This window comes from Mustela putorius, unplaced genomic scaffold (assembly GCF_011764305.1).
Source record: "Mustela putorius furo isolate JIRA1106 unplaced genomic scaffold, ASM1176430v1.1 tig00000997_pilon_pilon_pilon, whole genome shotgun sequence".
NCBI lineage: Eukaryota > Metazoa > Chordata > Mammalia > Carnivora > Mustelidae > Mustela > Mustela putorius.
Window position 1 is genome coordinate 4,174,669 of NW_025421527.1, and position 27,794 is coordinate 4,202,462.

The 27,794-nt window shown below is 64.0% G+C and overlaps 1 protein-coding gene across 1 annotated transcript; it reads right to left on the reverse strand.

Moving 5' to 3' along the window:
- Nucleotides 1-9,783: 9,783 nt before the first annotated feature.
- On the reverse strand, nucleotides 9,784-27,098 carry NTRK1 (neurotrophic receptor tyrosine kinase 1). Its single transcript, XM_045086710.1, has 17 exons — nucleotides 26,824-27,098; nucleotides 23,765-23,839; nucleotides 23,452-23,523; nucleotides 22,052-22,120; nucleotides 21,347-21,492; nucleotides 20,963-21,105; nucleotides 18,743-18,875; nucleotides 16,541-16,867; nucleotides 16,113-16,130; nucleotides 15,910-15,965; nucleotides 15,585-15,687; nucleotides 14,950-15,096; nucleotides 14,550-14,680; nucleotides 14,199-14,371; nucleotides 11,810-12,050; nucleotides 11,324-11,482; nucleotides 9,784-10,168 (listed from the first exon to the last, which is right to left on the reverse strand). Exons 1-17 carry the CDS (start codon nucleotides 27,033-27,035, stop codon nucleotides 9,983-9,985), a joined length of 2,391 nt encoding a protein of 796 aa, XP_044942645.1. The 5' UTR covers nucleotides 27,036-27,098; the 3' UTR covers nucleotides 9,784-9,982.
- Between the last annotated feature and the right edge of the window lie 696 nt (nucleotides 27,099-27,794).

Genomic DNA, 27,794 nt, shown 5'->3' on the forward strand with positions numbered 1-27,794 from the left:
CACGTATCCACTTAAAAATGTACTGTTCGGGGCGCCTGGGGGGCTCAGTGGGTGAAGCCTCTGCCTTCAGCTCAGGTCAGGATCTCAGGGTCCTGGGATCGAGCCCCACTTCCAGCTCTCTGCTCTGCAAAGAGTCTGCTTCTCCCTCTCCCGCTCCCCCTGCTTGTGCTCCCTCTCTTGCTGTCTCTGTCAGATAAATGCAATCTTTAAAATTTTTTTTAATTATGCCAAAATCTATGTAATCTATGTAACAAAATTTACCACTTTAACCATTTTAACAAGTTATTTTTTTTTAAAGATTTTATTTATTTGACAGACAGAGATCACAAGTAGGCGGAGAGTCAGGCAGAGGGAGAGGAGGAAGCAGGCTCCCCGCTGAGCAGAGAGCCCGATGCGGGGCTCGATCCCAGAACCCTGAGATCATGACCTGAGCCGAAGGCAGCGGCTTAACCCCCTGAGCCCCCCAGGCGCCCCGACTTTAACCATTTTAAAGAGCGCAGTTCGGTGGCATAAGTACCTCCACCCCGTGCAACCACCATCCATCTTCATAACGTTTCCATCACCCCAAACTCGAACTCTGTCTCCAGGAAACAGCAGCGCCCCACTCCTCCTCCTCCTCCTCCTCCTCCTCCTCCTCCTCCTCCTCGTCCCCGTCCCCGCCCCCACTCCTGTCTGTCCCTCTTTCTGTGTCCATGGATTCTACTACTCCCGGTGGCAGAAGTGGACTCCCAGTGTTTGTGGTTTTGGCTGGCGCGTTCACTTGGTGTGGTGTCTTAGTTTGATGAACTTGGACCAGTGGGTGACCCTGTGTATCCTCCACTTCAGAGTAGCTTTTCAAAAGTAAGCTCCGCCGCGAAGCGGGGCTCCACGTCGCCACCCCGAGGCCGGGTTGCGCGCGCCACGGACCCAGCGGGCCGGACGCCTCAGTCCCATGATTTCCACAAAACCTCCCGGCCCCGCCAGGCGCCTGGGTGGCTCCGCCCGGCCTCTGACTCCTGATTTCCACGCAGGCCGGCCCGGCGCGGGGGGCTGGAGCCCGCGTCCGCCGTGAGTCTGCTCCGGAGTCTCTCTCCCTCCACCCCCCGCCCCGCGTTCTCGCTCTAAAATAAATATATTTTCAAGATTTGTGTATTCATTTGACAGAGAGAGTGAGTGAGAGGGGGAATGAGAGGGGAGAAGCGGAGTCCGCACGGAGCCGGGAGCCCGCCGTGGGGCTCGATCCCGGGCCTCCAGGATCACGACCCGAGCCAAAGGCGGTCGCCCAACCCACCGCGCCACGCAAGCGGCCCAAGAAAGATTTTATTTATTCATTTGACAGACGCTGCGAGAGGCAGCACAAGCAGGGGAGAGGCGGAGGGGGAAGCAGGCTCCCCGCCGAGCAGGGAGCCGGACGCGGGGCTCGATCCCCGGACTGCGGGATCGCGGCCCGAGGCGGAGGCAGACGCCCAACCACGGAGCCCCCGGCGCCCCCACAATAAATAAATCTAATTAGTTTTCCGCGCCGTCGAACTCCCGGTGACCTTCGCACGTCCAGCCGCAGCCCCGCCCCCCGCGCGCGACCGCCCCGCCCCGCCCTGCAGCCGCGGAACCGGGGGTCGCGGGGTCCGCGCGGCCGGCCTGTGCGCTGCTCGCTCGCGGCGGGCTTCGCTCCCCGCAGGCGCCTGGGGGGTCACCGAGGCCCGCCGCACCGCCTCCCGCTGGCCGCGCGGGAAGCCGCTCGGAACGTCTGCGCCCGAGTCCGCCCGGACGCGCTGCCCCGGTCCCCCGCGAGCGGCCCCGCGTGCGGCTCGAACCCGGGGCCCCGCGACGGGCAGGCACGCGCTCCGAGCCCGCCAGGCGCCCCTGCCCCGCGGCTCCTTCGGGGGGGTCTGTGGGCTTGCCCGGGACGAACCCGAGCGGCGTCCCGGCTTCCGGTCCGGGGTCAAAGCCGTGTGTGGCGCCCGGTCTCCGCCCGAGAGGCTCCTGCCCGCGCGAGACGGGCGAGCGCGGAGCGCGGGGCCGCCGGCCGGGCTCGCGGGCGGGGCCGGCTCCGGAGCGCGAGGAGCGGCGCGGGACGCGTCTGCGGCTGGCGGACCGGAGGGCTCCAGCAGGGGGCAGCAGAGACCGACGCACGGCTCCGTCCGAAGGCCCAAGACCATAGAGGAGGAGCTTCCCTGAGGCCAGAGGGGCCTGGAAAGGCTCCCGATGCACCGCCCCCTAGGGGCCAGGGGGGGACCTGCGCTCCGCTCGGACCTGAGCCCGCCTTCCCCGCCCTCCAGGTTCGGTTCGGCGCCCTGGCGCGCTCTCTGGGACCCTGTCCGGCCTCTCCCTCCTTCCCCACCCGCGCGTGTGAACCTTAAACTTGCCTCATCGAGCCCGTGTTCCTTTTTTGTTTTCCCCCAAAAAGCTTTTAAAATGCATTCATTTGGGGGCGACTGAGCGAGAGCGTGAGCAGGGGGAGCCGCGGAGGGGGAGGCAGAGGGAGAGGCGGGCTCGCCGCGGAGCAGGGCCCGCGGGCGACTGGCCGCCGGGACTCTGGGGGTTTCGGGGACGGGGACGGGCCGAGACCGCCCGCGGGATCCGGAGCCGGCGCGGGGTCGGAGCTCCTGAGCCTCCAAGCCCCGGGGCCGCCTGCGCCTCAGCTTCTGGGCCCAGCCCTGCGGCCCGGCCGATGGAGGTCCTCCTCCTGCCTCCCGAGAGCGGACAAGGGGTCCAAGGCCCGCGTTCTTTTTTCTTTTCTTTTCTTTTCTTTTTCTTCTTTTCAGTCTCTGTACCCCGCATGGGGCGTGAACCCACAAACCGGGCTCCAGCGCCCGCCTCCTCCATTCTTCCGTTCAACAAGCAGGCTCTTGCGCTTGGGCCCAGGACGCAGAGGAGACGACGCTGACGATGATGGTGGCGGCCGCTTTTATGGGACAGACCCTACTGACAACCCGGCACTCGTCTAGAACCTTGCATTAGCCGAGAAGTCAAGTCCCCGGTTCTCAAGAGCCCACGTGCTAGTTGCGACGCGATTGTTCGTTCATTCGTGGACCGAAGGTTTGTAGAGCCGCTACTGTCGCATGGCATGGGGACGACGGCTGTGAACAAAGCAGAGCAAAGCCTCTGCCTGGACGTGGAGGGAAAGATGGAGCTTGCGGCCTAACTGTGGGGCTGGTGGGGAGAAGACAAATCCGTAAAATCGTGATGCGTCCCGTGACCTCTGTGCTGTCACAAACAGGCTGTCGACGCAGGAGAGGGGCATGGAGTGCTGGGGGTCCTGGTTTTAGAAAGGGGGTCAGGGAAGCCCTCGCTGAACAGGAACCTCCAGGGGAGGACCTAGAGGAGAGGAAGAGGGACCACACAGCTCTCCGCAGGGAGGGCGTTCCAGGCCACAGAGGCGCTGAGGCCAGAGCACGTGCCAGGTGCAGAGACCAGCGAGGAGACTGGGACCGTGTGCTGTCGGGGGAGTGGAGGGCTCGGATCCCACGGGGCCCTGTCAGCTGTGCTAGGGCGGCTGGAGTGTCTAGGAAATGGGGAGCCTCGAGGGGATTTTGGACAGAAGAGGGTCACGCTCCTGTTCTAGCTTTAAAAGAGTGACCGTGCGTTGTGGGAGCACAGTGGAAGCAGGGACAGTGGGAGGAGGCCACCGCACCGATGGGGGACGCAGAGTGGGGGTGCTCATCCCTCTGGGGGGGGAAGGCCTTGCAGAGGAGCCCTAGAGGCGGCTGTGTCCAGGGAGTCGGAGAGGGCTGGAGAGAGGGTCCTGATGTGGCGGCCAGCGGTGCAGCAGGCTGGGCTCTGGGCCCCCCGAGCACACAGCTCATCTCAGCAGGCTGGGTGCCCCACAGGCCCAGATGCACAGACAGATGGAGGGAGGGGCCCCTGGCCCCAAACAGCCCACGTGGTGGCCAGCACAGGTAGGACAGGGGCAGGCAGAGAGAGCCTCAAGGGAAAACCCAGGGGCATCTGGGTGGTTCAGTGGGTTAAGCTTCTGCCTTTGGCTCAGGTCATGATCTCAGGGTCCTGGGATCGAGCCCCGCATCGGGCTCTCTGCTCATCGGGGAGCCTGCTTCCTCCTCTCTCTCTGCCTGCCTCTCTGCCTACTTGTGAACTCTGTGTTGAATAAAAAAATAAAATCTTAAAAAGAAGAAAAGGAAAGCTCAGAAGGTCAGAGCCTCCTCGCTGCTCCCCAAGCCTGTCTCCGCGCTTGGCCGCGATGCTGAAGACGCTGGCCGGCGCAGCCCACCCACAGGGCTCGTGCCCACCCGGCCCCTCCCTTACCCTCCTGGGTCTTCAGGTGTGGGCAAGGGACCCTGGAAAAGGAGCTACAAGCCTGGTTGCCCACCTTCTCGCCTGGCGTCCCTGTCCCTGCCCTGCCGGCCCCCACCACCTCACCCCTCCCAGCCCTGCCCACTCCAGTTCCCGTCCCTCACCCCCCCCCACTGGAGCTGTAATCACAGCTCAGCCCAGACCCCCTCCTGTGAATAATTGGGGCTGATTTAGGGGCTATCAGGGGAGAGAGGGGGGGCTAATGGAATTGGTGGGGGGCCGCCCTGGTGATGAGAGAGGTATGAGAGGCAATTAGCAGGGCCGGCAGCCTCAGGAATCACCTAATGCACCGGCCGGCAGTAAGGGCGCGGGAGGGCTTAGGGGGTGGACTTGGACTTGGGGAGGGATCCTGGCCCTCCATCAGGATGCCCGCAGGAGGTCGGAGGACAGATAGCAGGAGGAACTTCCACTAAGCAAGGACAAGGGAGGGGCACTATGGAGAGGGAGAGAGGCTGACGGCATGAGTCCAGGGCTCCTGGTGCCCCCCAGACGTGTGCGTGTGGACACACACACACACACACACACTGCCCCAGCTGAACGCTATCCCTCGCTGGGGACCAGCTCCTGATTAATACCAACATTAGCCCTGAATGCTCCCCCCCCCGCCTCGCTGTCATTAATTACCTCCTCTCCCAGCCCAGCGCAGGGGAAGCCAGTTCCTCTGGGGCAGAAGGAATGAGTCTGACCCCCGGCCCAACCAGCCGCTCCCTCTCCCTCCTCCGGGCTTCCGAGGGTAAAGGGAAGAAGAGAGGCAGGAAGGCATCCCGAGGAAGGAAGGAAGGGAGGGCGGGCGTCCTGGCCCCAGCACACCACACCTGTGCCAGCGCCCACCCCCCGGGGGCCGGCCCAGGGCGGCAAAGCCTGGGCGAGGCGGGCAGCCAGACCCCGGAGCCGCTTCCCCCGCTCCCATCCTTCCTGATTCCACCTGGAGAAGAGGAGCGAGCACAGCTGTGTGCGGAGAACGAAATCCACGCACGCCTCCTCCCAGAGACTGTCCCACGTGAACCCCAAACCAGACACACGGGGGGTGAGACGGGGCTGACAGGCTCCCCCGTGGGGCACCACCCAGCACCACGCCAGCGGCACCTGGTTCCCAGGAGCAGGGGAGGCTGCCCGGATCCAGGCAGCAAGGTGTCCCGGAACATCCCAGTGTTCGTGGAGGGGGCCTGGCCTCCGCCATGGGACCCCGACTGGCCTGTCCTTGAGCTTCAGAGAGGGCCCTGTCTCCTGCTCTCTGGGCGGCCCCCTTGAATCTCTCCAGCTCAACTTCGCCACCCCCCGTCGCTCTTTTTCTCTCTGCGTCACACTCACATGCAAGCAAAGCCCGTGTCGCCCAGTCTGCTCCTGGCCCTCAGTCGTCTCCTCCGCACAGTCCTACACTGTGTCTCTACGAGTCTCCCTCAGGGAAGACGCAGGCACCTCAGCTCCCGCTCAGGATATGGCTGGGGGCTCCATGAGATTTTTCTGAGTCCCCCCAACACCCCCGTGAGCCCCGTTATAAGGCCAAGTGAGCCTGGAGACCTGACAATCGATATCCCTCAAAGACGAAGATGCTAATAACTTTATCCCCTCTTGTCCTCCGACTCTTGCCTGCATTAGCTCTGACCACAGGCCCAGGCAGCTGGGACCTGCAGTGGGCACGCCTGGAGCCAAGTAACCCCTTCAGATCCAGGTGGGAAGCAAGAGGGTAGACAGCAAAGAGGACTTCCTGACACTCAGGAGCGGGAGGCCACGGGGATGAGACACAGGAAGCCTCTGCAGTATGTTCCTGCCACCCGGATGGATACGTTGGAGGCCTGGCTTGAGTGTGTGAGGATTCGTGACCTCAGAAGCACCCTACTGGGGTACCCAGATCCCTGTCTAATCCCGGAGGGCTGCCTGGAGGAGGTGATGGAGAAGGGAGTTTTCCCTGGGGAAAATCAAGGAACGGGAGTTGACGGGGTCAGTCAGTGGGGGTTGCTCAGGCCTTTACCTCCCCAGCCCTGCAGGCTACAGGGGTTCAGAGGGAGGATGAAGCCCCTTCCTCGCCTCCTACGCCCCACAACCAGCCAAGTCTGCTCTGCAGCTGGAGGGCTGGTTGGGACCAGGCAAGACACCTCTTCTGTGAGCACTGTCCCCACACACCGCTCCTGCCAGCCTGTCCTGCCCCATCCCCAAAGACCAGGGCCAGGCCGGGACGGAGGGCACGCAAAGGAGGAGACAGAGCAATGAGGCCGCCTTGTGCCTGGAACGTCCAGTCCCCGCTGGAAGGGACACACACACAGGACTTGCTGAAGCCTCCGAATGGCCCTGTGAGTGGCTGTCACTGCTCCCCACTCCTCCCCCCCACCCCCCATTCTGGAGCCAAGGACAAGGCGCGACAGAGAGGCTGAGGGCCTTGTCCACCATCACACAGCTGCCAAGCACGGAACCTGTCACTCTGGCTCCAGAGTCTAGAAGCTTCATCTCCAGGGAGCCTGGTCCTGGAGGAAGAGGAAGGGCCCCCATGTCGCAGGGGACGGGCTGGACGGGGGACAGGGCTCCAGCACAACCCCGCCTGGGCTCTGCTCCCGCTCGCAGGTCCCGTCCCTTTTCTTCCCCGCGATGCAGATGGGGCACAGCATTTCTCTTCGTGACTCTGGACTCCGCATCCCTCTCTCCCTCTCGGCCTCTCCACGGGCTCCTCCTGCCTCTGTCCCTCCTGGCTCCAGGTCCCTCTTTCCCCACCGCCCCGGGGCTGGAGCGGCCAAACACTCGATCAGAGCTGAGGCTCGCAGCCTCTGGGAGTGGGGGCTGCATGGCCGGGATGGTCAGCTGAGAGGTCGGGATTCCTGGGTCCTCCTCCTCCAAGGACCACCGTCCCCTCCTTCGCTGGGCAGCCTGTCCAAGGCCCCTGTAGGAATTGGGCAAGACAGGATCTCTCCAGCTGAGACTCGGACAACCCAGGGCCTCCGGAGTCTGGGCTACTCTCTGGGGTCTCCCTTAACTTGGGGGTTCATAGCGATGCAGGTCAGGACACCCCCCGCCAAGGCTGCCCAGCCATCTGCCCACACTGTTCCTGGAAACCAGAACAGAGTCCCGGCTCCTCTGTCTCCTGTCAGGAACCCAGCCCCTGCGGGAGCACGGCAGGAAGGAGGCAGAGGTTGCTTGCGAAGGCTGAGGGGGTCCAGCGGGCTCGGACCCCTGGGTCCTTCAGTGAGCCCATCTCCGCACTGGGGTGGCCCTGCGGGAGTCCCACTGGCTTCTCTCTCCGGAGCTGGGAGAAGCTGGCAACACCCTCCTTAAGAAGAGAGTTCTGGGCGCTCCCCTCCACACTGAGCATGTGTGCAGAGCCCGCCGCCAGGTCTGAGCCCGTCTTCCAGTCCACGCAGGTTTTTCTCAGGGTGGGGCTTACAGTGGGTCTAGGGGACCCAGATGTCTGCTCCCCACAGCCTCAGGCTGTTGTCCCTGTCCGAGCTCCCTGTAGGGTCCTCAGGGTCCCCTGTCAGCTGGGGCTGAGCCCTGGTGTGCGTGGGGCGGGGGGCAGCTAATGGACTTGGCACAGCCACGCGGTAATTAGCAGGGAGGGTGGGGTGGAGCGGGGCACCATAACCGCGGCGGAGCCCGACAGCTACAGCGAGGGGTCGGGGCCGTGTCACGTGAGCGTGTGCGCCTGCCCGTGAGACCTGGTCGCCTGCACGCCAGTGAAGGGGGGCTCTTATGCCATGAAACTGGCCGTGTGGGGGCAAGCCAGCCCCCTCCTCACCAAGTGGGACGAGGCCCTGGGCTCAGGTCACCTGAAGGATCTGAGTGACCGGCTGCAGCTCCTGTTCCTGTCCCCTCTCCCACGCTGTCGCAGACCATTCCCCTCGCCGGCTGGACTTGGTTCCCAGAAGCCCTCACTGTACCTGCCCCGCTTCTCCAGCAACAGCGCCGGCTGAGGGCTGGAGGTCTTCTCATGCCCTGACGCTCTCCACCTTGGACAGGATGCACTTGCCCTGGCAGCTCCCTTCTACTGCCTGACCTGCGTCCCCTCTGCTTCAGGGATGGCCCAAATCCTGCTCAGGGAGGGGCCCCCCCAGCCTCCACCCACGGAGCCTCCCAGTCTGCCGCCCCCTCCTCAGCCCTGAGGAGCGGCTGGAGGACGGAGCCCACAGACGGAGCTCGGGTGAGGACTCCGGCGCGGCTCTCCGGGACGCGCTCGGACTCAGCTGCCCGGCAGGCCCGTGTCTGTGTCCACCACTCATCCCCCCCGTCTGTCCGTCGGTGTCCGTCATGCTCTCTCCTCTGTCCCCACAGCCCCCGCACAGTCTCTCTGCGTGTCTCCACGTCTGTGGGTCCGGCCCGTGTCTCTGCATCGTCTCTCTCCGCGGCTTTGCGGCCCCACCTATCGGCTCTGGTCGCTGACCTTGTCTCTCCCGCCGCTTTGTCCCCCTCCCCCTTCCTCCACCTGCAGCAAGCCCCCCTCACCGGGAGAGGCCGCACCGCCTCACCCCTCCCAGGTCAGAAGAGGACGGAGGGCCTGTGAACTTGGCCCTCAGGGACCAGACCCCCCACCCCATCAATCAGCCTGCAGCCCTGGGTCAGACCTCCATTAGCACTAACCAGCCTGGACAAGAGGCAGACACCATCGGGCTAGGCCTCGGGGTGATAAGACCCAGATTGAATCACTGGGGCGGGGAGCTGGGCGCCCAGGGACATGAGACAGCCGCGACATCAGCCCTGAGGAGCCATGGGGAGCGCGGGTTATTGCGGGAGCTGAGCGGATGATTGGGCCCAGAGTTGGGGGGGCCGCTCCCCCCGGGCTCCTGGTGAGGAAGACGGGGGCGGGGCGGGGAGGACCTCCGCCAGCCTCGGAGCCTACAGAAGCCTGGGGCCACGCAGTAAGGCCAGTGGTGTTCCAACGGGCAGAGAGGAAGGGAGAGCCCTCCTCCTCCTTGGGCAGAATGGGACAGGGAGAGGCCTGTGTCCTCAGGAAACAGCCGCTTTGCCCAGGCGCCGGCCCCCAGGTGCTGGGCTCAGAGCCCTCAGAGCCAGGAAGAGGGACGAGGGGAAGCAACACGTGTCCTGCCTCCCTCAGTGTTGCTTCACCCTGCTCCTTTCCCACCCTGCCGCACTCCTGCACACACACCCGCACACACGTGTCACACACGCGCACGCCCATCTCCCTCTCTCCCATCATGGTCTACATGCGCCTGCTCTGCTCCGTGGGGACAAACACGAGGAAGACCCTCCCCAGCGATGCCTCCGTCCTGTCCACACGACGGCGAGCTTCTGTCCCTCCCGCTCCAGCAAGAGCCTTCCTGAGCACGGCCGATTCGGGCCGGGGGCTTGGGGAGCCCGCCCCGAGGCCACTCCACCACCTCCCGGACACAGTGGCCCCGGGCCCAGGAGGGTTTGCCACCGCTGGCGGCGACAGCTACCGGGAGTAGGACCACCGCAGCGGGGAACGAGCGGCAGGAGGAGTGTCCCCACCTGAGGCTCAATCCACCCCCAGAGTGACGTCATCACAAGAACTGGCAAGAGACACGCGGCCAAGGGATAATAAATATAATTGCTATGACAGACCCTGCCCAGAGGAGCAGGAGCAGCCGCCCCAGACCCCACTTGTCCCCTCTGGCATGCTGAGGGTGAGTTAGAAGTTTCGAGGTCACCCTGGGGCTGCTGGCAGTGGCAGGGGTCATGCGGGGGGCAGACCCCAGGCTTCGGGCTGCACAGGCCCCGGGCTGGCCACCTAGCCCAGGACGTCCAAGTAGACCGGAGGCGCCTGGGCCAAGGCTTGGAGCCGGGCGTGCACGTCCTTGATGCTGTGGCGCTGCTGGGGCTCCCGCTGCCAGCAGCCCCGCATAATGGCGTAGACCTCTGGGGGGCAGGCCCGGGGCCGCTCCAGCTCCCTCCCCTGCGTGATGCACTCAATCGCCTGGGGCCACCGGAGGGAGAGAGAACAGGGCACCGGGCGCTGGAGCAGGGGCCAGAGGCCAGCGCAGCCGCCCCCCACCCCGGCCCTGGCCTCCCGGAGGCTCTCCAGGAGGGTCCCACAGACGGCTGGGACTCCTGGCTACGAATAATCTAAAAGGAGGCAGGGAGCCCCAAGATTCCTTTCCACCCGGACGCTGGTCAGCGGGAAGGGTTAAGGCTATGTAGGCTGGGAAGGCTGGGCCGGAATCAGGCCCTCAGGAGACCTGACAGGTGATGTGAGGAAGGGGCAGGGGCTCGAGCTCCCAGCTCCGAGAGCCAGAGGTAAGGAGTGCGGGCCTGCAGGCAAAGGCCCTGGGGACTGGCTGGCGGGCCATTTAAGGTAGAGGGCAACCCCAGTTCCTTTTGGCTTCTGTAGGTACCCTTCGGGGGGGACCTAGCACTTCTGAACAGAAACTGCAGCAGGAAAGACCCGAGTCAGACTCCAGGAAGGACTGTTAGAGCAGCTAAGCGCGCCACAGAAGGAGCGACGGCGGCTGGGGGGTGGGTGGCGCAGCCTGGAGTCTCTCCCCGCCTCCCTCCCTCCCCATTAAAGGACTTGGGTTATGGGCAGCACTAATTCCATTCCCTCTCTCCGTGCTTGAGAAAATTAAAATCTATAACCCTCTCCCCCGCCCCAACAGCCTCCAGGGAGCGGACTGCATTAGGAGAAATGGAGACTGACAGCTGCGGGCCAAGGAGGGGGGCGGGAGGCTGCTCTGGGAGGCAGAACACCTGGGGCCTGCTCTGGCCCAGCCCGGCCGGAGGGCGGAGGGGGGCGGCCTGTCCTTCCTGCGGTCTGACCTCCAGCCTTCCTGCTGCAGTGTCAGGCCCTCCAGCGCCTGCCCCTCGCCCACGCCTCTCCCTTCCTCCCTGATGATGCCTGCTGCGTCCATAAAACACAGCTGAGGACGGGGGTCTGGGCTCCATCTGTAAAGTGCTCTGAGGCTCCCCCAGGAGCCAGCTGGGCCTGGGCTAGGAGGCAGGAATCCGAGGGAGCGGGAAGAGGGACTGGGGGGGGTGCGGTGTGTGTGTGGAGGAGGCCCCCGGCTTGCGGGCGGCCGCAGGGTGGGGGCACGGGGACCGGGCAGGCAGGGCCGGGGGCGGCGGCGGCGCTGACCTCGGTGTTGGAGAGCTGGTACCAGGGCTGCTTGCCGTAGGTGAAGATCTCCCAGAGCACCACGCCGAAGCTCCACACGTCGCTCTCGGTGGTGAACTTGCGGTAGAGCAGGCTCTCCGGCGGCATCCAGCGGATGGGCAGCATGGTGCGGCCCCCCACCTGCGGAGGGCGCTGCGTCACCACGGGGGCTGGGTGCGCCCCGCTGTGCCCCGCACCCGCTCCCCAGCCCCGCGAGGCGCCGCGCCCCGGTAGCTACCCACCCACCCCAGCCCGTGGGTCCTTAAAGATGAATGGAAGGGGCTCTGGGGGTCGGAGGCTAAGCGAGGGAGTCCTCTCTGTGCCTCCCCGGAGCGCGGAGACACCCTCCTGTGTGGCCCAGGCGGTAAGACGGGGTTTGAGTCCAGAGACAGGCAGCCTGGGCCCCCACGCGCCCAGGAAGAGAAGGGTGCGCCGGCGCCCAAGGCGGGGGACACCAGAGACCCTTACGCGGTAATAGTCCGTGCTGTAGATGTCCCTGCTCATGCCGAAGTCCCCGATCTTGACCACAAGGCCTTGGCCCACCAGACAGTTGCGTGTGGCCAGGTCCCGATGCACGAAGTGCAGACTGGCCAGGTACACCATCCCCGCCGCGACCTGGCTCGCCACGGCCAGCAGCTGCCCCAGGCCCAGGGGCCCCGGAGCCACGTCCTCCCCGCCAGCCAGCAACTTGGCGTCCGGCCCGTGGGACCTGCCGAGAAGAGTGAGGGAGAGGGAGCGGGCTGGGAGGCGGGGAGAGCCCTCAGGAAGCTGAGGACCCGGAACCGGGGAGCTGGGGTGGGCGGGGGGTGGGGGGGAGGACTCCGAGAATGGAAGAAGGAACAGAGAGGCAGGTGTCCGGAGGGTTTGGGAGGGGGTCGCCAGGTGTGCCCACCTCCGGAGCCTCCACCATGGCCCACACTTCCCACGTTCAGGACGCCACCCCCCCCACAAGGCAGCCCTTGTGAACTCAGAGCCCAGCAGCCAGCCGCCCACGGGCCTGTATCTGTTGCCCACAGACGCCTGGCACAGGGCCCTACAGATGCTCACCCTCTACCCCCAGGTCTGCCCCTGCCTCTGTGAAGGGACGCTTCCCCCCTCAGGCTCCGAGCCTGAAACCTGGGGGTCCTCTAGTCTCTCTCAACTTTGCTGTCAATATTCAGCCTCCCGTGGGGTTCTTCTTCCTGCCGAAGGTCTCCAGGACGCCTTCCACCTCCCACAGCCGCCACTCGGGATCAGTCCCTGGTCACTCAGCTCCATTCCCCAGATAGTCCTTCTTCTGACCCCAGCCCGAGCCAATGGCTTTGTCGGGACTGCCCCTTCCCACAGGCCAACTTACTCCTCATCTGTTTCTTCCTTCTGTCTGGCAGGGGCTTACTAAACACCCCAGTGTGCCCGTCACCACAGCTACCGTGGAGAGTAGGATAGAGATCAACAGGGGCACCTGATCACTCAGGCCAGGGATGGAAGAAATCAGGGGAGACTTCTTGGAGGAAGAGACATTTAAACTGAGACTCAAACCCTGAAGAAAAGAGGGGAGTAAGCCATTGAAAAGGGTCAGAGACACAGGAGACCTGGCTTACCATGCAGCGCGAACTCTAAGAACAAAGGCCCAGAGGCAGAACAGACGGGCTCCTAGGGAATGTCTTCCAGACTCATCTAGGAGTCTTCACGGTTCTCTCCTTTGGTTCCCTGTGCTCCCCCCAGCACTGAGAGCCACTATTCCCACAGCCGGGGCCCCAGATGGTGGCCCGTCCCTGGCCTGCGTCCCCAGCACTCCGCACGGAGCCCACACGGTGTCTGGTGAGCCGGAGCTCCTAGCCGGCCTCCCGTTGACTCCAGTCTCCTGAGCCCATCCACCTCCACACTCATCACCTCCCTCCTGCTCCTCACCCTCCTCGCCCACAGGGTAAGCTTCTGCTCTGGAGTCTCCCCCAAGCCTGATCGAGTGGAAGACCCTTCACTCCCAAGGGGGCGTTTGGAAACCAAATCACGACCATCAGCTGAACAGACACACAGTGCTTTCTCACCCAGAACCACAGCCCTCCACTGTCCCTCTGACTGGCAGGGAAACTGAGGCCAGGGAGGAAAGCTCTTGGCTCAGCTAGGACGTCACAGCTGAGTGCAAGCCCGGCCCTCCCCCTCCCCGCCTCACAGGTCACCGCACGCCATCCTGGGGAAGGGAGCGTGTTTATCCAAGGACTCAACAGAGGGCACATGTGACCATCACAGTCAGGGACTGAGAGCAAGGCTCCACCCAGGGCCATACTCCCCACTGGGTGCCCTGGGCAAGCCGCTTACACCTCATCTGTGAAATGGGCACATTTCTTGAAGCTATTAAAACCATGGCACACATGAGTAAACATATCAGAGTAGTTCTGTCCAAAGCCAAAGAAATGAATTTTTAGTGACTTTCTGCAGGTATAAAGTCCCACGTACGCTTGGAGACTCTGAAGAAGGCCTCTATCTACGCTCTCGTCCAGATACACTGGTGTGCGCGCAGCCACGGTTCCGGGTAGGAGCAGAGCGCCTGGAAGGCGGCAGGAGCCCTGGGACCGGCTGTTGCTGTCGCTGTAGCTCTCTCTGTCACCCCCACAGGCCTGGCTTCCGCGCACCCCCCACCCGCCCCTGTGCATGCAAACACACCCCTGCAAGCTGCCGGCCTGTCGTGCCCTGACTTCTGCTTGTGCCACCCCCACACCGCCCCATCCCGTGCGCAGACAGCCCCGCATTCACATGTCCACCTCGGAGCTCCTCGGGGACAGGGGTGGGCTTTCCTGCTCTGTCGAGGGTCGCCCCTCGGCCTGACAGACAACCGGGGTGCCCTTGTAGGGAAGGGGCTCGGGACGGGCGCTCCTACCGGAGGAAGCGGTTGAGGTCGCCGTGGCGCATGTACTCAAAGACCATGAGCAGCGGGCGGCCCTCGGTGCAGACCCCGAAGAAGCGCACGATGTGCCGGTGCTGCAGCACGGTCAGCAGCTGCGCCTCCCGCTGGAAGTCCTGCCTCGCGCTCTCGGACACCTCCTTCAGCGCCTGGACACCGGCCCGCAGGACTGAGTGTGGGGAGCGGAGGAGGGGGGTGCCCCTCCCCTGCGTACACCCGAGGGCCGCAGCCCGCAGCCCACGCCCCAGCCTGAGCTCCCGGCCCTGGAACGATGATGCTCCGGGACGTGGGGTTCAGGCCTGTGGGAACTCGGGGACAGGGTCTTACCTTGACAGCCACCAGCATCTTGTCCTGCTCTGGCAGCAGGTTGTGGCACTCGGCAAGGAAGACCTTCCCGAAGGCGCCCTCGCCCAGCTCCCACTTGAGCACGATGTCCTGGCGTTTGATGTGATGAACACCTGCGGGGGGGTGTGCGGGGTCAGACCGGAGCCCCGCCGCGTCCAGAAGGACGGGCCAGCAGGGGCTGACCATAAGGCTTCGTACATTCCCCAAAGTCCCGTGCTGTGGTGTACATGGGGATGGGGGATGGGAGAGATGCTGCTTCGGGCCCGGGGCAGCCAAAGGGGAGGGTACGGGGCTTCTACACACATGCACACGCACACGCATACGCACACGCATACGCACACGCACACCCAGCCCCCCCCCTTGACCCAGGAGAGCTCCTCACAGGCATCACTGAAGTACTGTGGGTTCTCGATGATGTGTCCTTGGAGCCCTGAACCTTTGCCCTCAGTGGGGGACAAGGAGCTGCCCCCTAAAGTCATAAAGTGCAGAGACATGGCCAATCCGTCCTCTGGAGCCAGAACGGCGGCGCCTGGGGGAACGACACAGCCTTATGGAGGGGTCACACCCCAGGTGCACACGCTGGCCGCTGTCGGGGTGCAGGGCACCAGGCAACCCCAGCCCAGACCCTGCAGGGGTGAGGCAGGGGAGAGAGGAAGCCAGCAGGGGAAGGGGAGGCACTCTCTCTGTTTGGCTCCTGTCCAACCCCAGGCCCTGTGGGGCCACCAAAGAACTCCCCCCCACCCCCGCCGAGCTCAGACCTCCCAGACCCACTTAGTGTTTGACTACAGTCCAGCCGCCAATTAGCAGCCGCCTCCTGACGCTCTCCCCACCGCGGCCCGACAGGCCCGCGCACCCCCACACATGCCGCGGCCCGGCCCTCGTCCACCCTGACACACACCCCCTAACTCTCCACCGTGTCCAAGCCCCCCACACGGAGGCCGGGGTCAGGGAGAGCCAGGGACAAACAAAGCCAGCAGGACAGACGTGCACACAGCCCGCTGCCGCACCCCTACTCACGGCCAACCCCGAACTTGTTCCTCTGTCCACATCTGTTGAGCACCAGGAAGAGCGTGGAAAGGAAGAGGCAGGCAAAGACGGCCAGGCCCACCGCCACTGAGACCTGCGGGCGGGGGCACTTAGAGCTTCGCCCACTCCCTCAGAGAGCCCCCAGACAAACAGCTCCCCATCCTGTGTCGGAGCCCCCCGAACAGCCTCCTCCTCCCCTGGGGCCCCGGGCCTCGGGGTCAGACCGCCAGACTCTGACCAGAAATGACTGTCACCAAGCCGCGAGCCCGGCCTCCCGATCCCCGGGCGGAGGCAAGCTCCCCCGTCTCACGCTTACCCCGAAAGGGGTTTCATCTTTCTTCTCCACGGGGTCTCCGGAGGTGCTGTTCGTGTCTGTGGGGACACAGGGCGGAGAGTGGGCTCAACACACATGGTGTCTCCTGCAGCAGCTCCCACCCCCACCCCCGCTGAGCCCCCTGCCCGGGCCTCGGCTTCAGGGACCGGACAGAACCTGCCTGCCCTCTTGCCCGGGCTACTCACCCACTGGCGAGAAGGAGACTGCGGTAGGGGGAGGAGAGAAAGCGGTCAGATGGCGGCCGGAGAGCCGTGAGGCTTCCCTCTCCCATTCCCCCCGCCCCGGACTCATCCCTTCCTGGGACGGGGCGTGGGGTGGAGGGGGTGGGGCGGCCGGGCCTCAAGGAGGAGAGGCCCCGGGCCCTTCTCCCGCGGCACCTACGCGCTGGTGCACCGCCCTGTCCTCGGCCAGCCCAGGGAGGGGGGGCAGCCCGGGGCTTCAGGGCTCCCAGGGCTCGGCGGAGGCAGGGCAGGGAGGTCAGCGCAGAGCAGGACTCCAGAACCCCAGGCTCTTTTCCGCCCAGGACCAGGCACTCCAGCTGCGGTCAGGACCACAGCAGCGAGGGGGCCCCGGGGAGGAGGGTCGTGTGCCGGGCTTGGGGTGGCCCTTGCACCGGGAATGGGGTCCTCAGGGTTGAACTCGAAAGGGTTGTCCATGAAGGCGGCCAGGACGGAGGCGGCCGCCTGGCCGGACGGGTTGGTGGCCAGCAGCGTGTAGTTGCCGTTGTTGACGTGGGTGGGCTGGTTGAGGCGCAGGCACCCGTGCCGCACGGTCTCGTTGGCCGCGGGCTCCAGGAACTCGGTGAAGATGAAGCTGGTCTCGTTGAGCACGGAGCCATTGAAGAGCCAGCGCAGGGCGGGCGCCGGCTGCCCGTCCACCGAGAAGGGGATGCACCAGTGGTGGAGCTCCACCGGCCTGTGCAGCTGCACGCTGGCGGGGACTACGGACCAGAGAGAGGGACAGCCGGAGGTCAGGGAGCAGCCGGAGGGGACCTGGCGTCTACCTGACAAGTCAGGGGGTTGGGGGGCGGGGCACAGCCAGAAATCAGGCGGCGGCCGAAGGGAAACTGGCCACCGGCCTGACGAAGTGCACAGGGAGGGAGCTCCTGAGGAAAGCTGCCAGGAAATCGCAAGTAAACCGAGCAGCGGGTGCACACAGCTCACAGGCTTGGAGAGCTTTTAGGTGGCCGGGAGTGACAGCCCCCAGCAAGCGGGGTCCCGGCCACGGAAACGAAACATGTGGTCTTTTGGATAAGGGTCCAGAAAAATGAAGGGCAGTTAAGCTTAAGTAGTGGGGAGAGGGCCGAAACATCAAACAAGCAAAAAACACGTAGTTAAAACGCTTTCAAAAAGGGGCGCCTGCCTTTGGCTCAGGTCACGGTCCCCGGGTCTTGGGATCGAGCCCCGCATCGGGCATCAGGCTCCCCGCTCAGTGGGCAACCTGCTTCTCCCTCTGCCTCTCCCCGCTGCTCATTCTCTCTCGCTTTCTGACAAATAAATAAAATCTTGAAGAAAAAAAATGCTTTTGGAAAAAAAATATGGGTTTGAAATAGACCCAACCTGGGGAAAGCAAAAGCTTCTTCTTTTTTTTTTTTTTTTTTTAAGATTTTATTTATTTGTTTGACAGAGATCACAAGCAGGCAGAGAGGCAGAGAGAGAGAGGGGGAAGCAGGCTCCCCGCTGAGCAGAGAGCCCGATGCAGGGCTCAATCCCAGGACCCTGGGATCATGACCTGAGCTAAAGGCAGATGCTTTAACCCACTGAGCCACCCAGGCGCCCCAGCAAAAGCTTCTTGATAATAGATACACAGATGTTGCCCTGGGGGCCCTACTCAGCAGGGAAGGACCCAATGAGCAAGAGATGCTCCCAGCATGGGGGGAGTGGGGGGGTGACTCTTACAAATACAATGTTGCATAGAAGAAACTAAGCCCAGAACAGAACTTGCTGGAGGGTCCGTCTCTATAATGTATAAGAACAGGGAAAACTAAGCCATACTGACAGGGGAGCACACGTGCGTACAATTATTTTTTAAAAGCAAGGAAACAGCTATCCCGGAAGTCAGGTCGGTACAGAGAAAAAGGGTGGGGAAAGGGAGTGCGTGTGTTTGAAAGAGCCAAAGAACAATGATTGTATAAAGTGTCAGTGTTCACACATCTATGCTAGATTTTACAACTAAAGAAGAAAAGTTGTGTAACGTACATGATCTAAAGTAATTTGTTGAGGCGCATCTGGGTGGCTCAGTGGGTTAAGCCTCTGCCTTCAGCTCAGGTCATGATCCCAGGGTCCTGGGATGGAGCCCCCCATCGGACTCTGCTCAGCAGAGAGCCTGCTTCCCCCTCCCCTCCCCTGCCTGCCTCTCTGCCTACTAGTGTTCTCTGTCTGTCAAATAAATACATAAACTCTTCAAAAAAAAAAAAAAATAAAGTAATTTGTTGGCAGACTAGGGAAATTAGGCAGTGAGCCTAGAGGAGCGCTCAGGAGGGGAATTTGCTCTTGTAAAGCTCGGAGGGACAGCAAAATGGCTCCGACGGGTCGGGCAGGGAGCAACGCAGTGAGAACAGCTGGGCAGCCAGAGCCGAGGGCCTCAGGTAGCAGGACTTGGGCAGGGGGCCAGAAAGAAATCCATCCCCATCCCTCTGGCCTTGACGAGTCCTCGGGACTTCCCCCACAGGATCGGGTTTTCATGGGAATCTGGAAACAGCTGGGCGGGAGCCGCTCGGGAGATAGATACCTATCCCAGCCCCATCCTCCAGCCCCGACCCTCAGAGCCTCTTTCCAGGGAAGACGGGGTGGGGGGGGCGGTCACTGGGACTCACAGGAGACGTTGACCTGCACGGAGACTTCGGCCCGGCCCATGTCATTCTCTGCCCAGCACGTCACATTCTTCCTATTGAGGTCGCTGGTGACGTTGGCCAGGGTCAGCCCCAGGGATGGCGGGCCCCCAGATTGCTGGGTCGGGAAAGAGAAGAGTAAATGAGGAAGGGCGGGGCAGGCTTGGGTATGGAGGCAGGGGCTAGAGCCGCTGTCCTGGGGGCATCCCTGCGGCTCCGGCTCGGATGGAGAAGAGAGGAGGGGTGGAGGCAACGGGGAAGGGAGGAGGGAGAAGACAGAACACAGCCGAGAAAGGGCCCTTCTTTAGAGCGCGTGCGCAGACTATCTCCTGGAACATTGATTTAATGAGCCGAAAAAATCAAGAACATGACCCGTAGCCTCAAAACAGGAGCGGACTACGCTGAACGGGGACCACCGTCCCAGCAGCTCGGCCGATGTCCAGAAGGCCAAGGACCCAACAGGCACGAGTCATTCTTGCTCTACGCGTGGTGCTGGCAGTTTCAGGCCCAGAGAGACCAGGGCAGCAGGCAGAAGTGGCCACAGCGCCCCGACCCCCTCTGGCAGATAAACGCAGAGCCTGAAGCTAGAGGCAGTGACTGGGCAGTGACGGGACTCTGAATCACCGTGGGAACACTGGATCAGGTTCAGGCTGTCTTCCTAGGAAACGGGGAACGCATGCCAGCTACGTGACCTCGGGACAATTCCTAATCTTGCTGAACCATGGCTTTCTTGCCTTGTAAGCCACGCAGGTAGACAAAATGATCCTTTCACGTGTTAGAAAGCTACTTCCATCACAATGACGGAAGGCCATGGAGCGGTGGACCAGCCTCATTTGTCTGGAAATTTCAGAAATGCGGAGTCCCTTCGACTCAGTGCTGGGGGAGGAGACGTTTCCCCCGGACCTCCCCTGGAGTGGAAGGCTGAAGATGGGGAACAGCTCCCTCACCCTGACCAGGCTCTCGGTTCCAGCCTCCTCCAGGGGGAAGCCGGGCCCTGCTCCAAGCTTCTGTCTGAGGGCCCCCCTCCCCCAAATCCCTGTGGGTGCTGGGCAGCCCATGGAATCAGCCCTATGAGCTGCTCCACCACCCTCCGGCCTCCTGCGGGTGCCCTTCCCCCCCCTCAACCCAGTTGGGTGTGACTTTTCTATAGGAAGTTGCTAGAAAACAGAAGTGATAGCAAACATGGAAACCTCCCAAAGAGAAAAGCAAAACCCCGGACTTTCCCAAAACAGCTGAGCTAAGGTCTCCCCACTGGTGGTCACGGCCGACCTCTTGACTCTACCTTGTCACCTTTCCGTCACTCACTCTTGTGGCTCTGCTCGGTGGCTCTGGCCCCCCCCCCACCACTGCGCCTGCTTCCCTGGCCCCAGTGGCTCCTCTTCCTTCAATACAGTCCCGAGGGCCTCCAGCCATCCTGGGGGTACAGCCCCTCCCAAAGTGAACCCCTGGCCTGGCTCCTCCAAGGGGCCGGACCCTGTGTGTCCACCCACTGGGGGCCAGGTCGTTGGGTGGGCGTCACCTTCTGTTGGCCTCTGGTGACCTTGTCAACGAGGCCGGAGACAGCTGGGGCTACTCGGGGCTGCCACCGCCCGCTTGAGCACAAAGAGCCAAAGACACGTCTGCAAAACCAAGATAGCAGCCGTGGCCAGAGGCAGTGGAGACATCAAAGGTCATCACGTCCACCTCCTCAGCTGACAGGTAAGAAAACCAAAGTGTAGACAGATTTTCCGAAAGTCAGTCCAAAAACTCATTAGTGAGAAAGCTGGACCTGGACCGGGACTTTCTTTACTAACGAGCTCATCACACACACAAGAGGATCTGCTTCCAGCATCTCCAGACGATGATGGGAAGACCCCTGGGGACGCCCTGGATGCAGGACCACAAGCGCCGTTCAGACCCCCAGGCCTGTTCCCTTGCCTAGAAAACCAGTGATTGGGAGGGATGGTCTGGGGGTCCAGGGACTGTCTCTCCGGCAGCAGACACCATGTTCCTGGGGTCCCCGCTGGGCCAGTGCCCATCGTGAGGGCAGGTGTTTGCCGGCCCCACAGAACAAGCCTGAGCCCCGTGGGTCGAAGCGCATCTGTCCCTCCCTTACGTGCTTCTTCCTCACTGTCTCTCTTTCCCTGTCTTTGTCCCCTGCGTCCTGTCCAAGCGTCTCCCAGGGAGAGGGGGAGTGGACGGACAGGGCAGCGAAGGGCTTCTCACCGTCACTGTGGCCAGTTCCTCCAGCTCAGTCAGGACCCAGCCGGCCCCCTCTAGGTCCCGCCCCTCCACCAGGCACTGCAGCGACACATCATCCCCCACGTCCACGGAGGTGTTGGGCATCTGGACCTTCAGCACGGGCACGCCTGGCAGCCCGGGGATGGCCAAGGGACGTTAGATCAGGGAGTGGTCTCTGAGCCCTCCCCCAGGGTGGTGCCTCCTCCCCCACCTGCCTCAGTGGCCCTGAGCCCCTCCTGGTGACACCCAGAGCCCCCCAACCTTCAGCACCCCCAGCTCTCGCCCGTGTCTGTTCCCCAGGCTCCTGCGCAGGGCTCCCTCCGCAGGCCTGTGGCTCCTCCCCACCCCTTATGCAGCCTCGGCACCTACCGCAGCTGGCATTGGACAAGAGGGCCAGCGGCCCCTGCCCGGGGCACTGCAGCTTCTGTCCGAGCACGCCACCCAGTCCCTCCTCCTCCCAGCGCAGCAGCCAGTGCACGGCACATGTGCAGTGCAGAGGGTTCCCCAACAGGACCCTGTGGGTACAGGGGACACCAAGAGAGTCAGGGACCGGGCCAGGGTCAGGCTTATGGAGCCCCAGAGAACGAAGTAGCAGGTACAAGGGAGTGTGGGCAGACCCCAGGCTGGCAGATCCGGAGGTGAAGGACGGGCGACAGGGGCAAGGGGCCTCTCGAGCACCCCAGGAACAAGACGTTATTACAAGAAATAGAATCCAGAAAGCCCAGGAGCCGGCTGGGGGCTACATGGATTCCTTTACCCCAGCAGGCTCCTCAGGAAGACAGGTGTGTGCGTGGGGTGCGGGCGACACGGGCAGCCGCGCACCCCGGCATAGGGAATGGCGCGGCCCCCCCGCCCAGCGCATTCAGCCTTGGCCACCCAGCTCTCCCCCCACAACCTGGCCGCCCCCAGGGCGGGACGCCCCTCCAGTGGGCCTAACAGTCTCGGATGGGGTCACGGGCGTGGACAGAGTCCCCAAAGAGCAACCCCACCCACCGCCGCCCCTACAAGCAGAGATCCACACGCCCGCGCACGACGCACACACAGCTCTGGCCCCCCGAGAAGGCCCACACTCACAGCTCCTGCAGGGGGAGGCCCTGCACGGCTTTCCAGGAGAGAGACTCCAAAGCGTTGAAGGAGAGATTCCTGTGGGAGTTGAGATAGAGACGGCCGCCTTGAGCCACCGACCTTGCTCTGACCCAGGGAGAGGGAGGGAGGGAGGAGCCACGGGAAGCTGACATCTCACCCTCCCCCCAGTCCCCCCAACCCTGGCAACTAGGACCAGCCAAGGAGGCACTGGGGTGGGGACACGTTAGGCTCTTGGAGTCCCTTTCTTCTTGCTGGGACCGCGAGAGTTAACTCCACTTAACCCCCCCAGAACCCAGGGAGGGGGTCTCAGGGAACAGCCTGCTCTCCTCTCCCCCCTACCCTGGCCCCAGCTGGCAAAGTGCTGAGACCCCAGCTGGGGGAAGGGCCTCCATCTGTGCTCCCCTCCCCACAGAGCCCAGACGGGCCAGAGGAATAGGGGATGGTGGCGCGGATCTCAGAGGACTTCCGCAGCTGCCCCCGCCTCAGAGACCCCGGGGCCCCCAGGGATCGGACAGAATGCCCAGGCCAGCACCAGACACAGCTCGGTGTGGCGGTACAGCGTCCCCTCCGGGAGTCTCAGAGCCCTCATCTGTAAAATGGGCTGCTGCTCCCTCTCGCCGCGCTGGCTGCCAAGACTCAGGGACGTGAGTATGCGACGTCTCACGGGTTCGCATTCCTAACCGAAGCCCCACTTTGTCATGAGGGAGGCGCCTAACGTCACCTTTTCTCTGTTGCAACATCACCAGACACAGCCGAGACTTTAGAGGACCCCAGGACCCTGCTGTCTGTCTGTCTGTCTGCCATGGTAAGAAGGAGGAACTGAACTGCTGGCCCCAGAGGCCAGAGAGGGGCTGCGAGGGACTCCAAGAGTCTCCGTCTCCTGCCCGCTGCCGCCCCCGCCCGCCGCCTACAGAGGGGCAGCTGTGACTCCCGGGGGTGGGTAGGGTGACTGGCGGCCGATCTGATGGCCCAGCTCCCAGGCTCCCCCCGGGGGCCAGGAGGGGGTGGGAGGTGGCGTCCCCAGCCAGAACTTGGGGCACGCTCCTGCCCCTGACGCCCTTTGGACAGGTGTGTCTGAACTCCGGGAAGAAAAACGGGGCAGACGCCCCTGAGACGCATCCCTGTGGCATGAAGTGTGGGAGCAAGGGACACGGACGCCGCGGCTGATGGGGGTGGGGGTGGGGCTTGGGGTTTAGGGGGGTGGTAGGGTGGGGGGGTGGGGTCCCAGATCACCAGCATCCCTGAAGCTGCGGAGAAGCCCCAGGGGAATGGGTGAGGCCACGTCCCTGACCAGGTCGGGGCCTTCTTCACAGCAGCTGGGGGGTGGGGCACAATCCCAGCAGTCACCCATCTGGGGTCCCCCCCACCGCCCAGGGCTGGCCACTCACAGGCGACTGAGCCGAGGAGTGAAACGGAAGGCGTCGGGTGCCACGGAGCGGAGTCCACTCTTCACGATGGTGCTGGGAGGGCGCAGCAGGGTCAGCCCACAGGCCCTTTGCTCCTCGGGGCCCCCCCCCTCCGCCCACACCAGCCCCCAACCCCCAGTGTGAGCCCTGGACCTCCCACCCCCCTACAGGCTCCCCGGCTGCCTTGGACCCCAGAGACCCCTGAGCTTTCTGGTCTCCTCCAGTCCCTCCGCTCTCGGCCTCCGAGTCACTGGTCCCCCGGCCCTGCGCGGACCCCACACCGACAGCCCCTCACAGGTCTCGAAGCTCCCCCAGGCCCCGCAGGTGAACGGCCTCCAGACGCTGCAGATGCACTTGGTTCTCGATGTGGCTGTGGGGAGAGGGGGTGGGGGTCACAGGGGCCCAGGTCCACCCTCAAGTTCCCACGCCCACCTGCCTGCCTCCCTCGGCACCGCAAACGCAGGTGCGTGCACTCAGACACGCACAGCTGCACACACGCACCGGTCACACGCGACCCGTGCACATACAGATACATGGACACACATGTGTATGTGTCCTCACCAGCATGCAGACACACTCCACCCCTCGTGTGTGCACACACGGGCACACACACACACACACACCACCTCGCGCGTGTCCACAGGAGCCCTGGTACATGCATGGACACAGAGGCAGGCCTGTCGGCACGCTCCCACTGTCATGCCCGACACAGGTATGCGTCGGTCTCTCGTGTACAGCAGTGGCCCCACGTTCACAAACACACAGAACCCCATTCTCAGCTTAGGGGTCTGCTTTCCTGCCCAAGGCCTCTCCTCTTCGTGCTCAGAAATGGGGGTCACGCTGGGACTCCCGCTTCACAGAGACCGAGGCTCACTATGGCCCCGCAGCACAGAGGGAACCCCGTGGGCATGTGAATCTGTGTGTTCCCAAACACACACTCCCCATCTGGGCTGACCACACCGCTGCACCCTTGCTCCCTCGTTCACCCACGTGCCCGCGTGCGTGCGCGCGCACACACCCCTCCCTCAAAGCCACAGTCCCTCCCCACGCTCAGGCAGCAGCTCCGACTGCCCCCACCCTTCAGCAGAGCAAACAAGAGGCACGGAGGCTGTCAGAGGACCCCTTGAGCCCCTCCCTGCCCCAAGAGGGACCTGAGAAGGGGGACAAGGGCATTGGGCGGCTGGAGAAGGGACAGGGGTGGTGAAGAGGCACAGACAGGCGGCTCACAGGGCAAGACAATGATGGGAAGGCTCGAGGGGGGCATGAAAACACAGGTGGTGAACCAGAGACGCGGAGAAAGAGACAACGAGCAGGAAGAGACTAGCAGAGAGAGAGAGAGAGTCAGGCCCGGGGACAGACAGATAAGGACAGGGAGACAGAGAGACACAAAGAGATCAGGACAGAGCACCACAGAAAGCCAGGCCGGGGCTGGGACAGAAGGACAGGTGTGCAGGGACGAGGCTGCCGCCGCCCTGGGGCCTGCCCAGCTTCGGGATCTGGCACGCCATGGAGTTCCTGAGAACTGGGGTGCCCTGCTGTGGCACGTCAGCGAACCCCCCCACCCCTTGCACACACAGACATGTACACACGCACACTTGCCAGGGGCCTTTGACTCACTGCATCTTCTCAGAACTCTCCCCTCACGCTTCTCCCCTTCCCTGGCTGGACCAGGGGAAGGGGGGGACGCAAGCTGCGTGACCTCTCCCCCTCCCCCTACTTCCCAGCGGGGGGGACCCCAGCTGCACCAGCCAGGCAGCCTTCCCCCAGTCCTAGGGAGCACTCTCCTGTAACTCGGCTCACCGAGTCTAGAGCTGGAGGGACCAGGGAGGGGTGGCGGCAGCCGCCGTGACCAAGCTGTCCGGCAGCACACTCAAAGCTGCCTCATTCGTTTGGATTCATCATCAATCTGTCTTTTCGAGTCCATTATCTCCTCGTTAGCTCTGCGGGTGAGGGAGGAGGAGGGGACGGGCAGGCGGAGGCTGGGGGTCAGGCCGCTGCCTCGCCCAGCAGGTCCGCTCAGCACCCCACCCTGCATGGCTCCTGGTCCCCAGCCTAGCCTGCCCATGCCCCCACCTCAAGGGGGGCTGGGCCCACTGGGTAAGGGAACAGGGACAAGAGCTATGACGGGAACATTCTGGAGCCTAGGCCCTGGAGTGAAGGTGCAGGGGGCTGAGGGGACAGGACTGGGCACAGCAGCCCCTCCCCTCCTGCAGAGCCTTAGCCCAGACCCAGACAAGGCCATCTCCTCTCCTTCTGGTCTCCCTAGGGCCATTAAAGAGAGAGATGGAGGACCTTCCCGTTAATTACCACGAGATACGGGAGGACCTCGCTGCCAATTATCACAGTCTGCTCGAGTAACTTCCAGACAGTGATGGTTCCCACCTCGGACGCCTTCCAACCCATCACCGTCGCGCCTGAGGCCAGCTCCTTGCCCACCCTCTAAGCCCCAGGCCGCAGAACAAGGATTTTTCTAGCAGTCCCTCCCCTCTTCTAGAAGTCTTGCTGGTCCCATCAACTACACAGAATACTCAAGCATTTTCCAGGCATCGCCCTGTGATGCTCGAGTACCTCTAGGCCAATTATCACAGAATACTCCCATAGGTTTCCCCAGCTGCCAACAAGTACTCCAGTATTTTGTAACCAATGACTGCAGGTTGTCAGAGTACTGCAAAATGCTGGCGATTTCTCCCAGGTTGGGGCCCCGAAAAGAGGAGAGTCTGTCATCATGAGCCCTGGCTCTCTGTCCCCAGTAGGGGGATAAGGGTGGAAAGGGAGATGGGGCGGGGGCAGAGAAGCCAGCAGTCTCGTCCTCAGTCCCCAGATCAAGGGATATCGCGGACAAGAGACTGTGCAAACGGGAAGAGGGAGCTCAGCCGCCCCGCTGTGCCTCCGCCCCACCGCCTCCCTATTCCAGTTCAATCCCCAGTTCCAGAGGCCAGAGCTGGTGTTGCCTGGTCATGGCCAGCAGCAGGGTAGGGGCTGGCTTCCCCCTGGAAAGGGGCTGCGGCGGTAGGGGTGCCAAACGGAGGGGTTCCCCGCAGCTAGCCAACCCAGAGCTCAGGCTCCTCCTGTCTGCTCTCCAGAGGCTGCTTCGGGACGGCGGGGCTGGCTCAAACCGGGTCCACGGACAGCTCCCTTGCCCCGGCTGCGCCAGGCACCGTCCAGACGGTCACTGCCGTGGCGGTCGGGGAGCCACGGGGGCAGAGGCAGGCCCAGGTGCAGTCTCACGCCCCGCCCCGGACCCCGCTGGCCAGAGGAGAGCGCGCGCCCTCGGGGCCCGGCTACGCCCGCCTGCCCCCGCGCCCCGCTGCCGCGCCCCCCGCGCCCGCTCCCCTGCGCCCGCCGGACACTCACAGCTCCGTCAGGTTCTCTGCGGCCGGCAGGCGGCGGAGGCTCTGCAGGGCCCCAGGCCGGGAGCAGCGCAGCCCCGAGGGGCCGTGAGGGCAGCAGACATCGGGGCAGGGCGCGGCGCCCGCGGACGCCAGCATCAGCCAGGCCAGCAGGCTGCCCGGCCCCGCCGCCCGGCCGTGTCCGCCCCGCTGCCCGCGCGGTTCGCCCCGCAGCATCGCGCCGGCCCCGCAGCCGTCCGTGCGCTCCCAGCCGCGGCCGCCGGGCCTCCCCCGACACGTGCGCCCGCCGCGCTAAAGACCCGACCGCCGGGAAGGGGCGGGGCCCGCGGCCCGCCCCGCCCCGCCCTGCCCCCTCTGGCTCCACCCCCACCCCGCCTGTCTCAGCCCCAACGCGGCCCCCACCCCTTTCGGGGGACCCCGCGCCCCTTCTCCCCCAAGCCCCCTCCCTCGCTCCAGAGGGGATGCCTTAGAGGTGTCTGCCGGGGTGGGCGCGGGGGCGGGAAGGGGATGCATTATTTCCCGCAGCGGGAAGCAGCCGCCTTTAGGGGGCGCGGAGATGACAGGGCGGGGGCAAGGTCACCATCGGGGTCATCCCCGCCGGCCCCCAGCCCCAGTCTCCCTCCTCGCGGCGCGCGCCCCTCAGGGAGTGTACGAGGTCACTTGGGGTAATGGGGTGAAACAGTCTCCAAACCCTAGGAGGAGAGGGGAAGGGACCCCAAAAGGATCCAACGCGGACCTGGGGCAAGAAAACACAGCGGGAGAAAGGAGTCGCCCCAAAACATTGGGAGAAGGGCCGGGCCAGCCGAGGCGTCCGCTCGCCGGAGGGACCACAGGGCGGCGCTAGAGGCCCGCGCGCAGGGGTGTGCGCTCCGCGGGGCGGGGGCGCGCTCTGCAGCCCGCTCCCAGCGGCGCCCCGGGGCCCCGCGACCGCCCCGACCCCGGCCGCTGGGGCCCCGCCGGGCTGGGCTGGCATCG

What these genes read in the sequence shown, in the direction of transcription:
- NTRK1 (XM_045086710.1), bottom strand. Translation starts at nt 27,035, where the DNA reads ATGCTGCGGGGCGAACCGCGCGGGCAGCGGGGCGGACACGGCCGGGCG. An exon ending in AGGAACTGGCCACAGTGACG is followed by an intron (nt 18,876 to 20,962) that starts GTGAGAAGCCCT and finishes TTCCCGACCCAG; the next exon opens with CAATCTGGGGGCCCGCCATC. An exon ending in AGATGCTGGTGGCTGTCAAG is followed by an intron (nt 14,372 to 14,549) that starts GTAAGACCCTGT and finishes GCCGGTGTCCAG; the next exon opens with GCGCTGAAGGAGGTGTCCGA.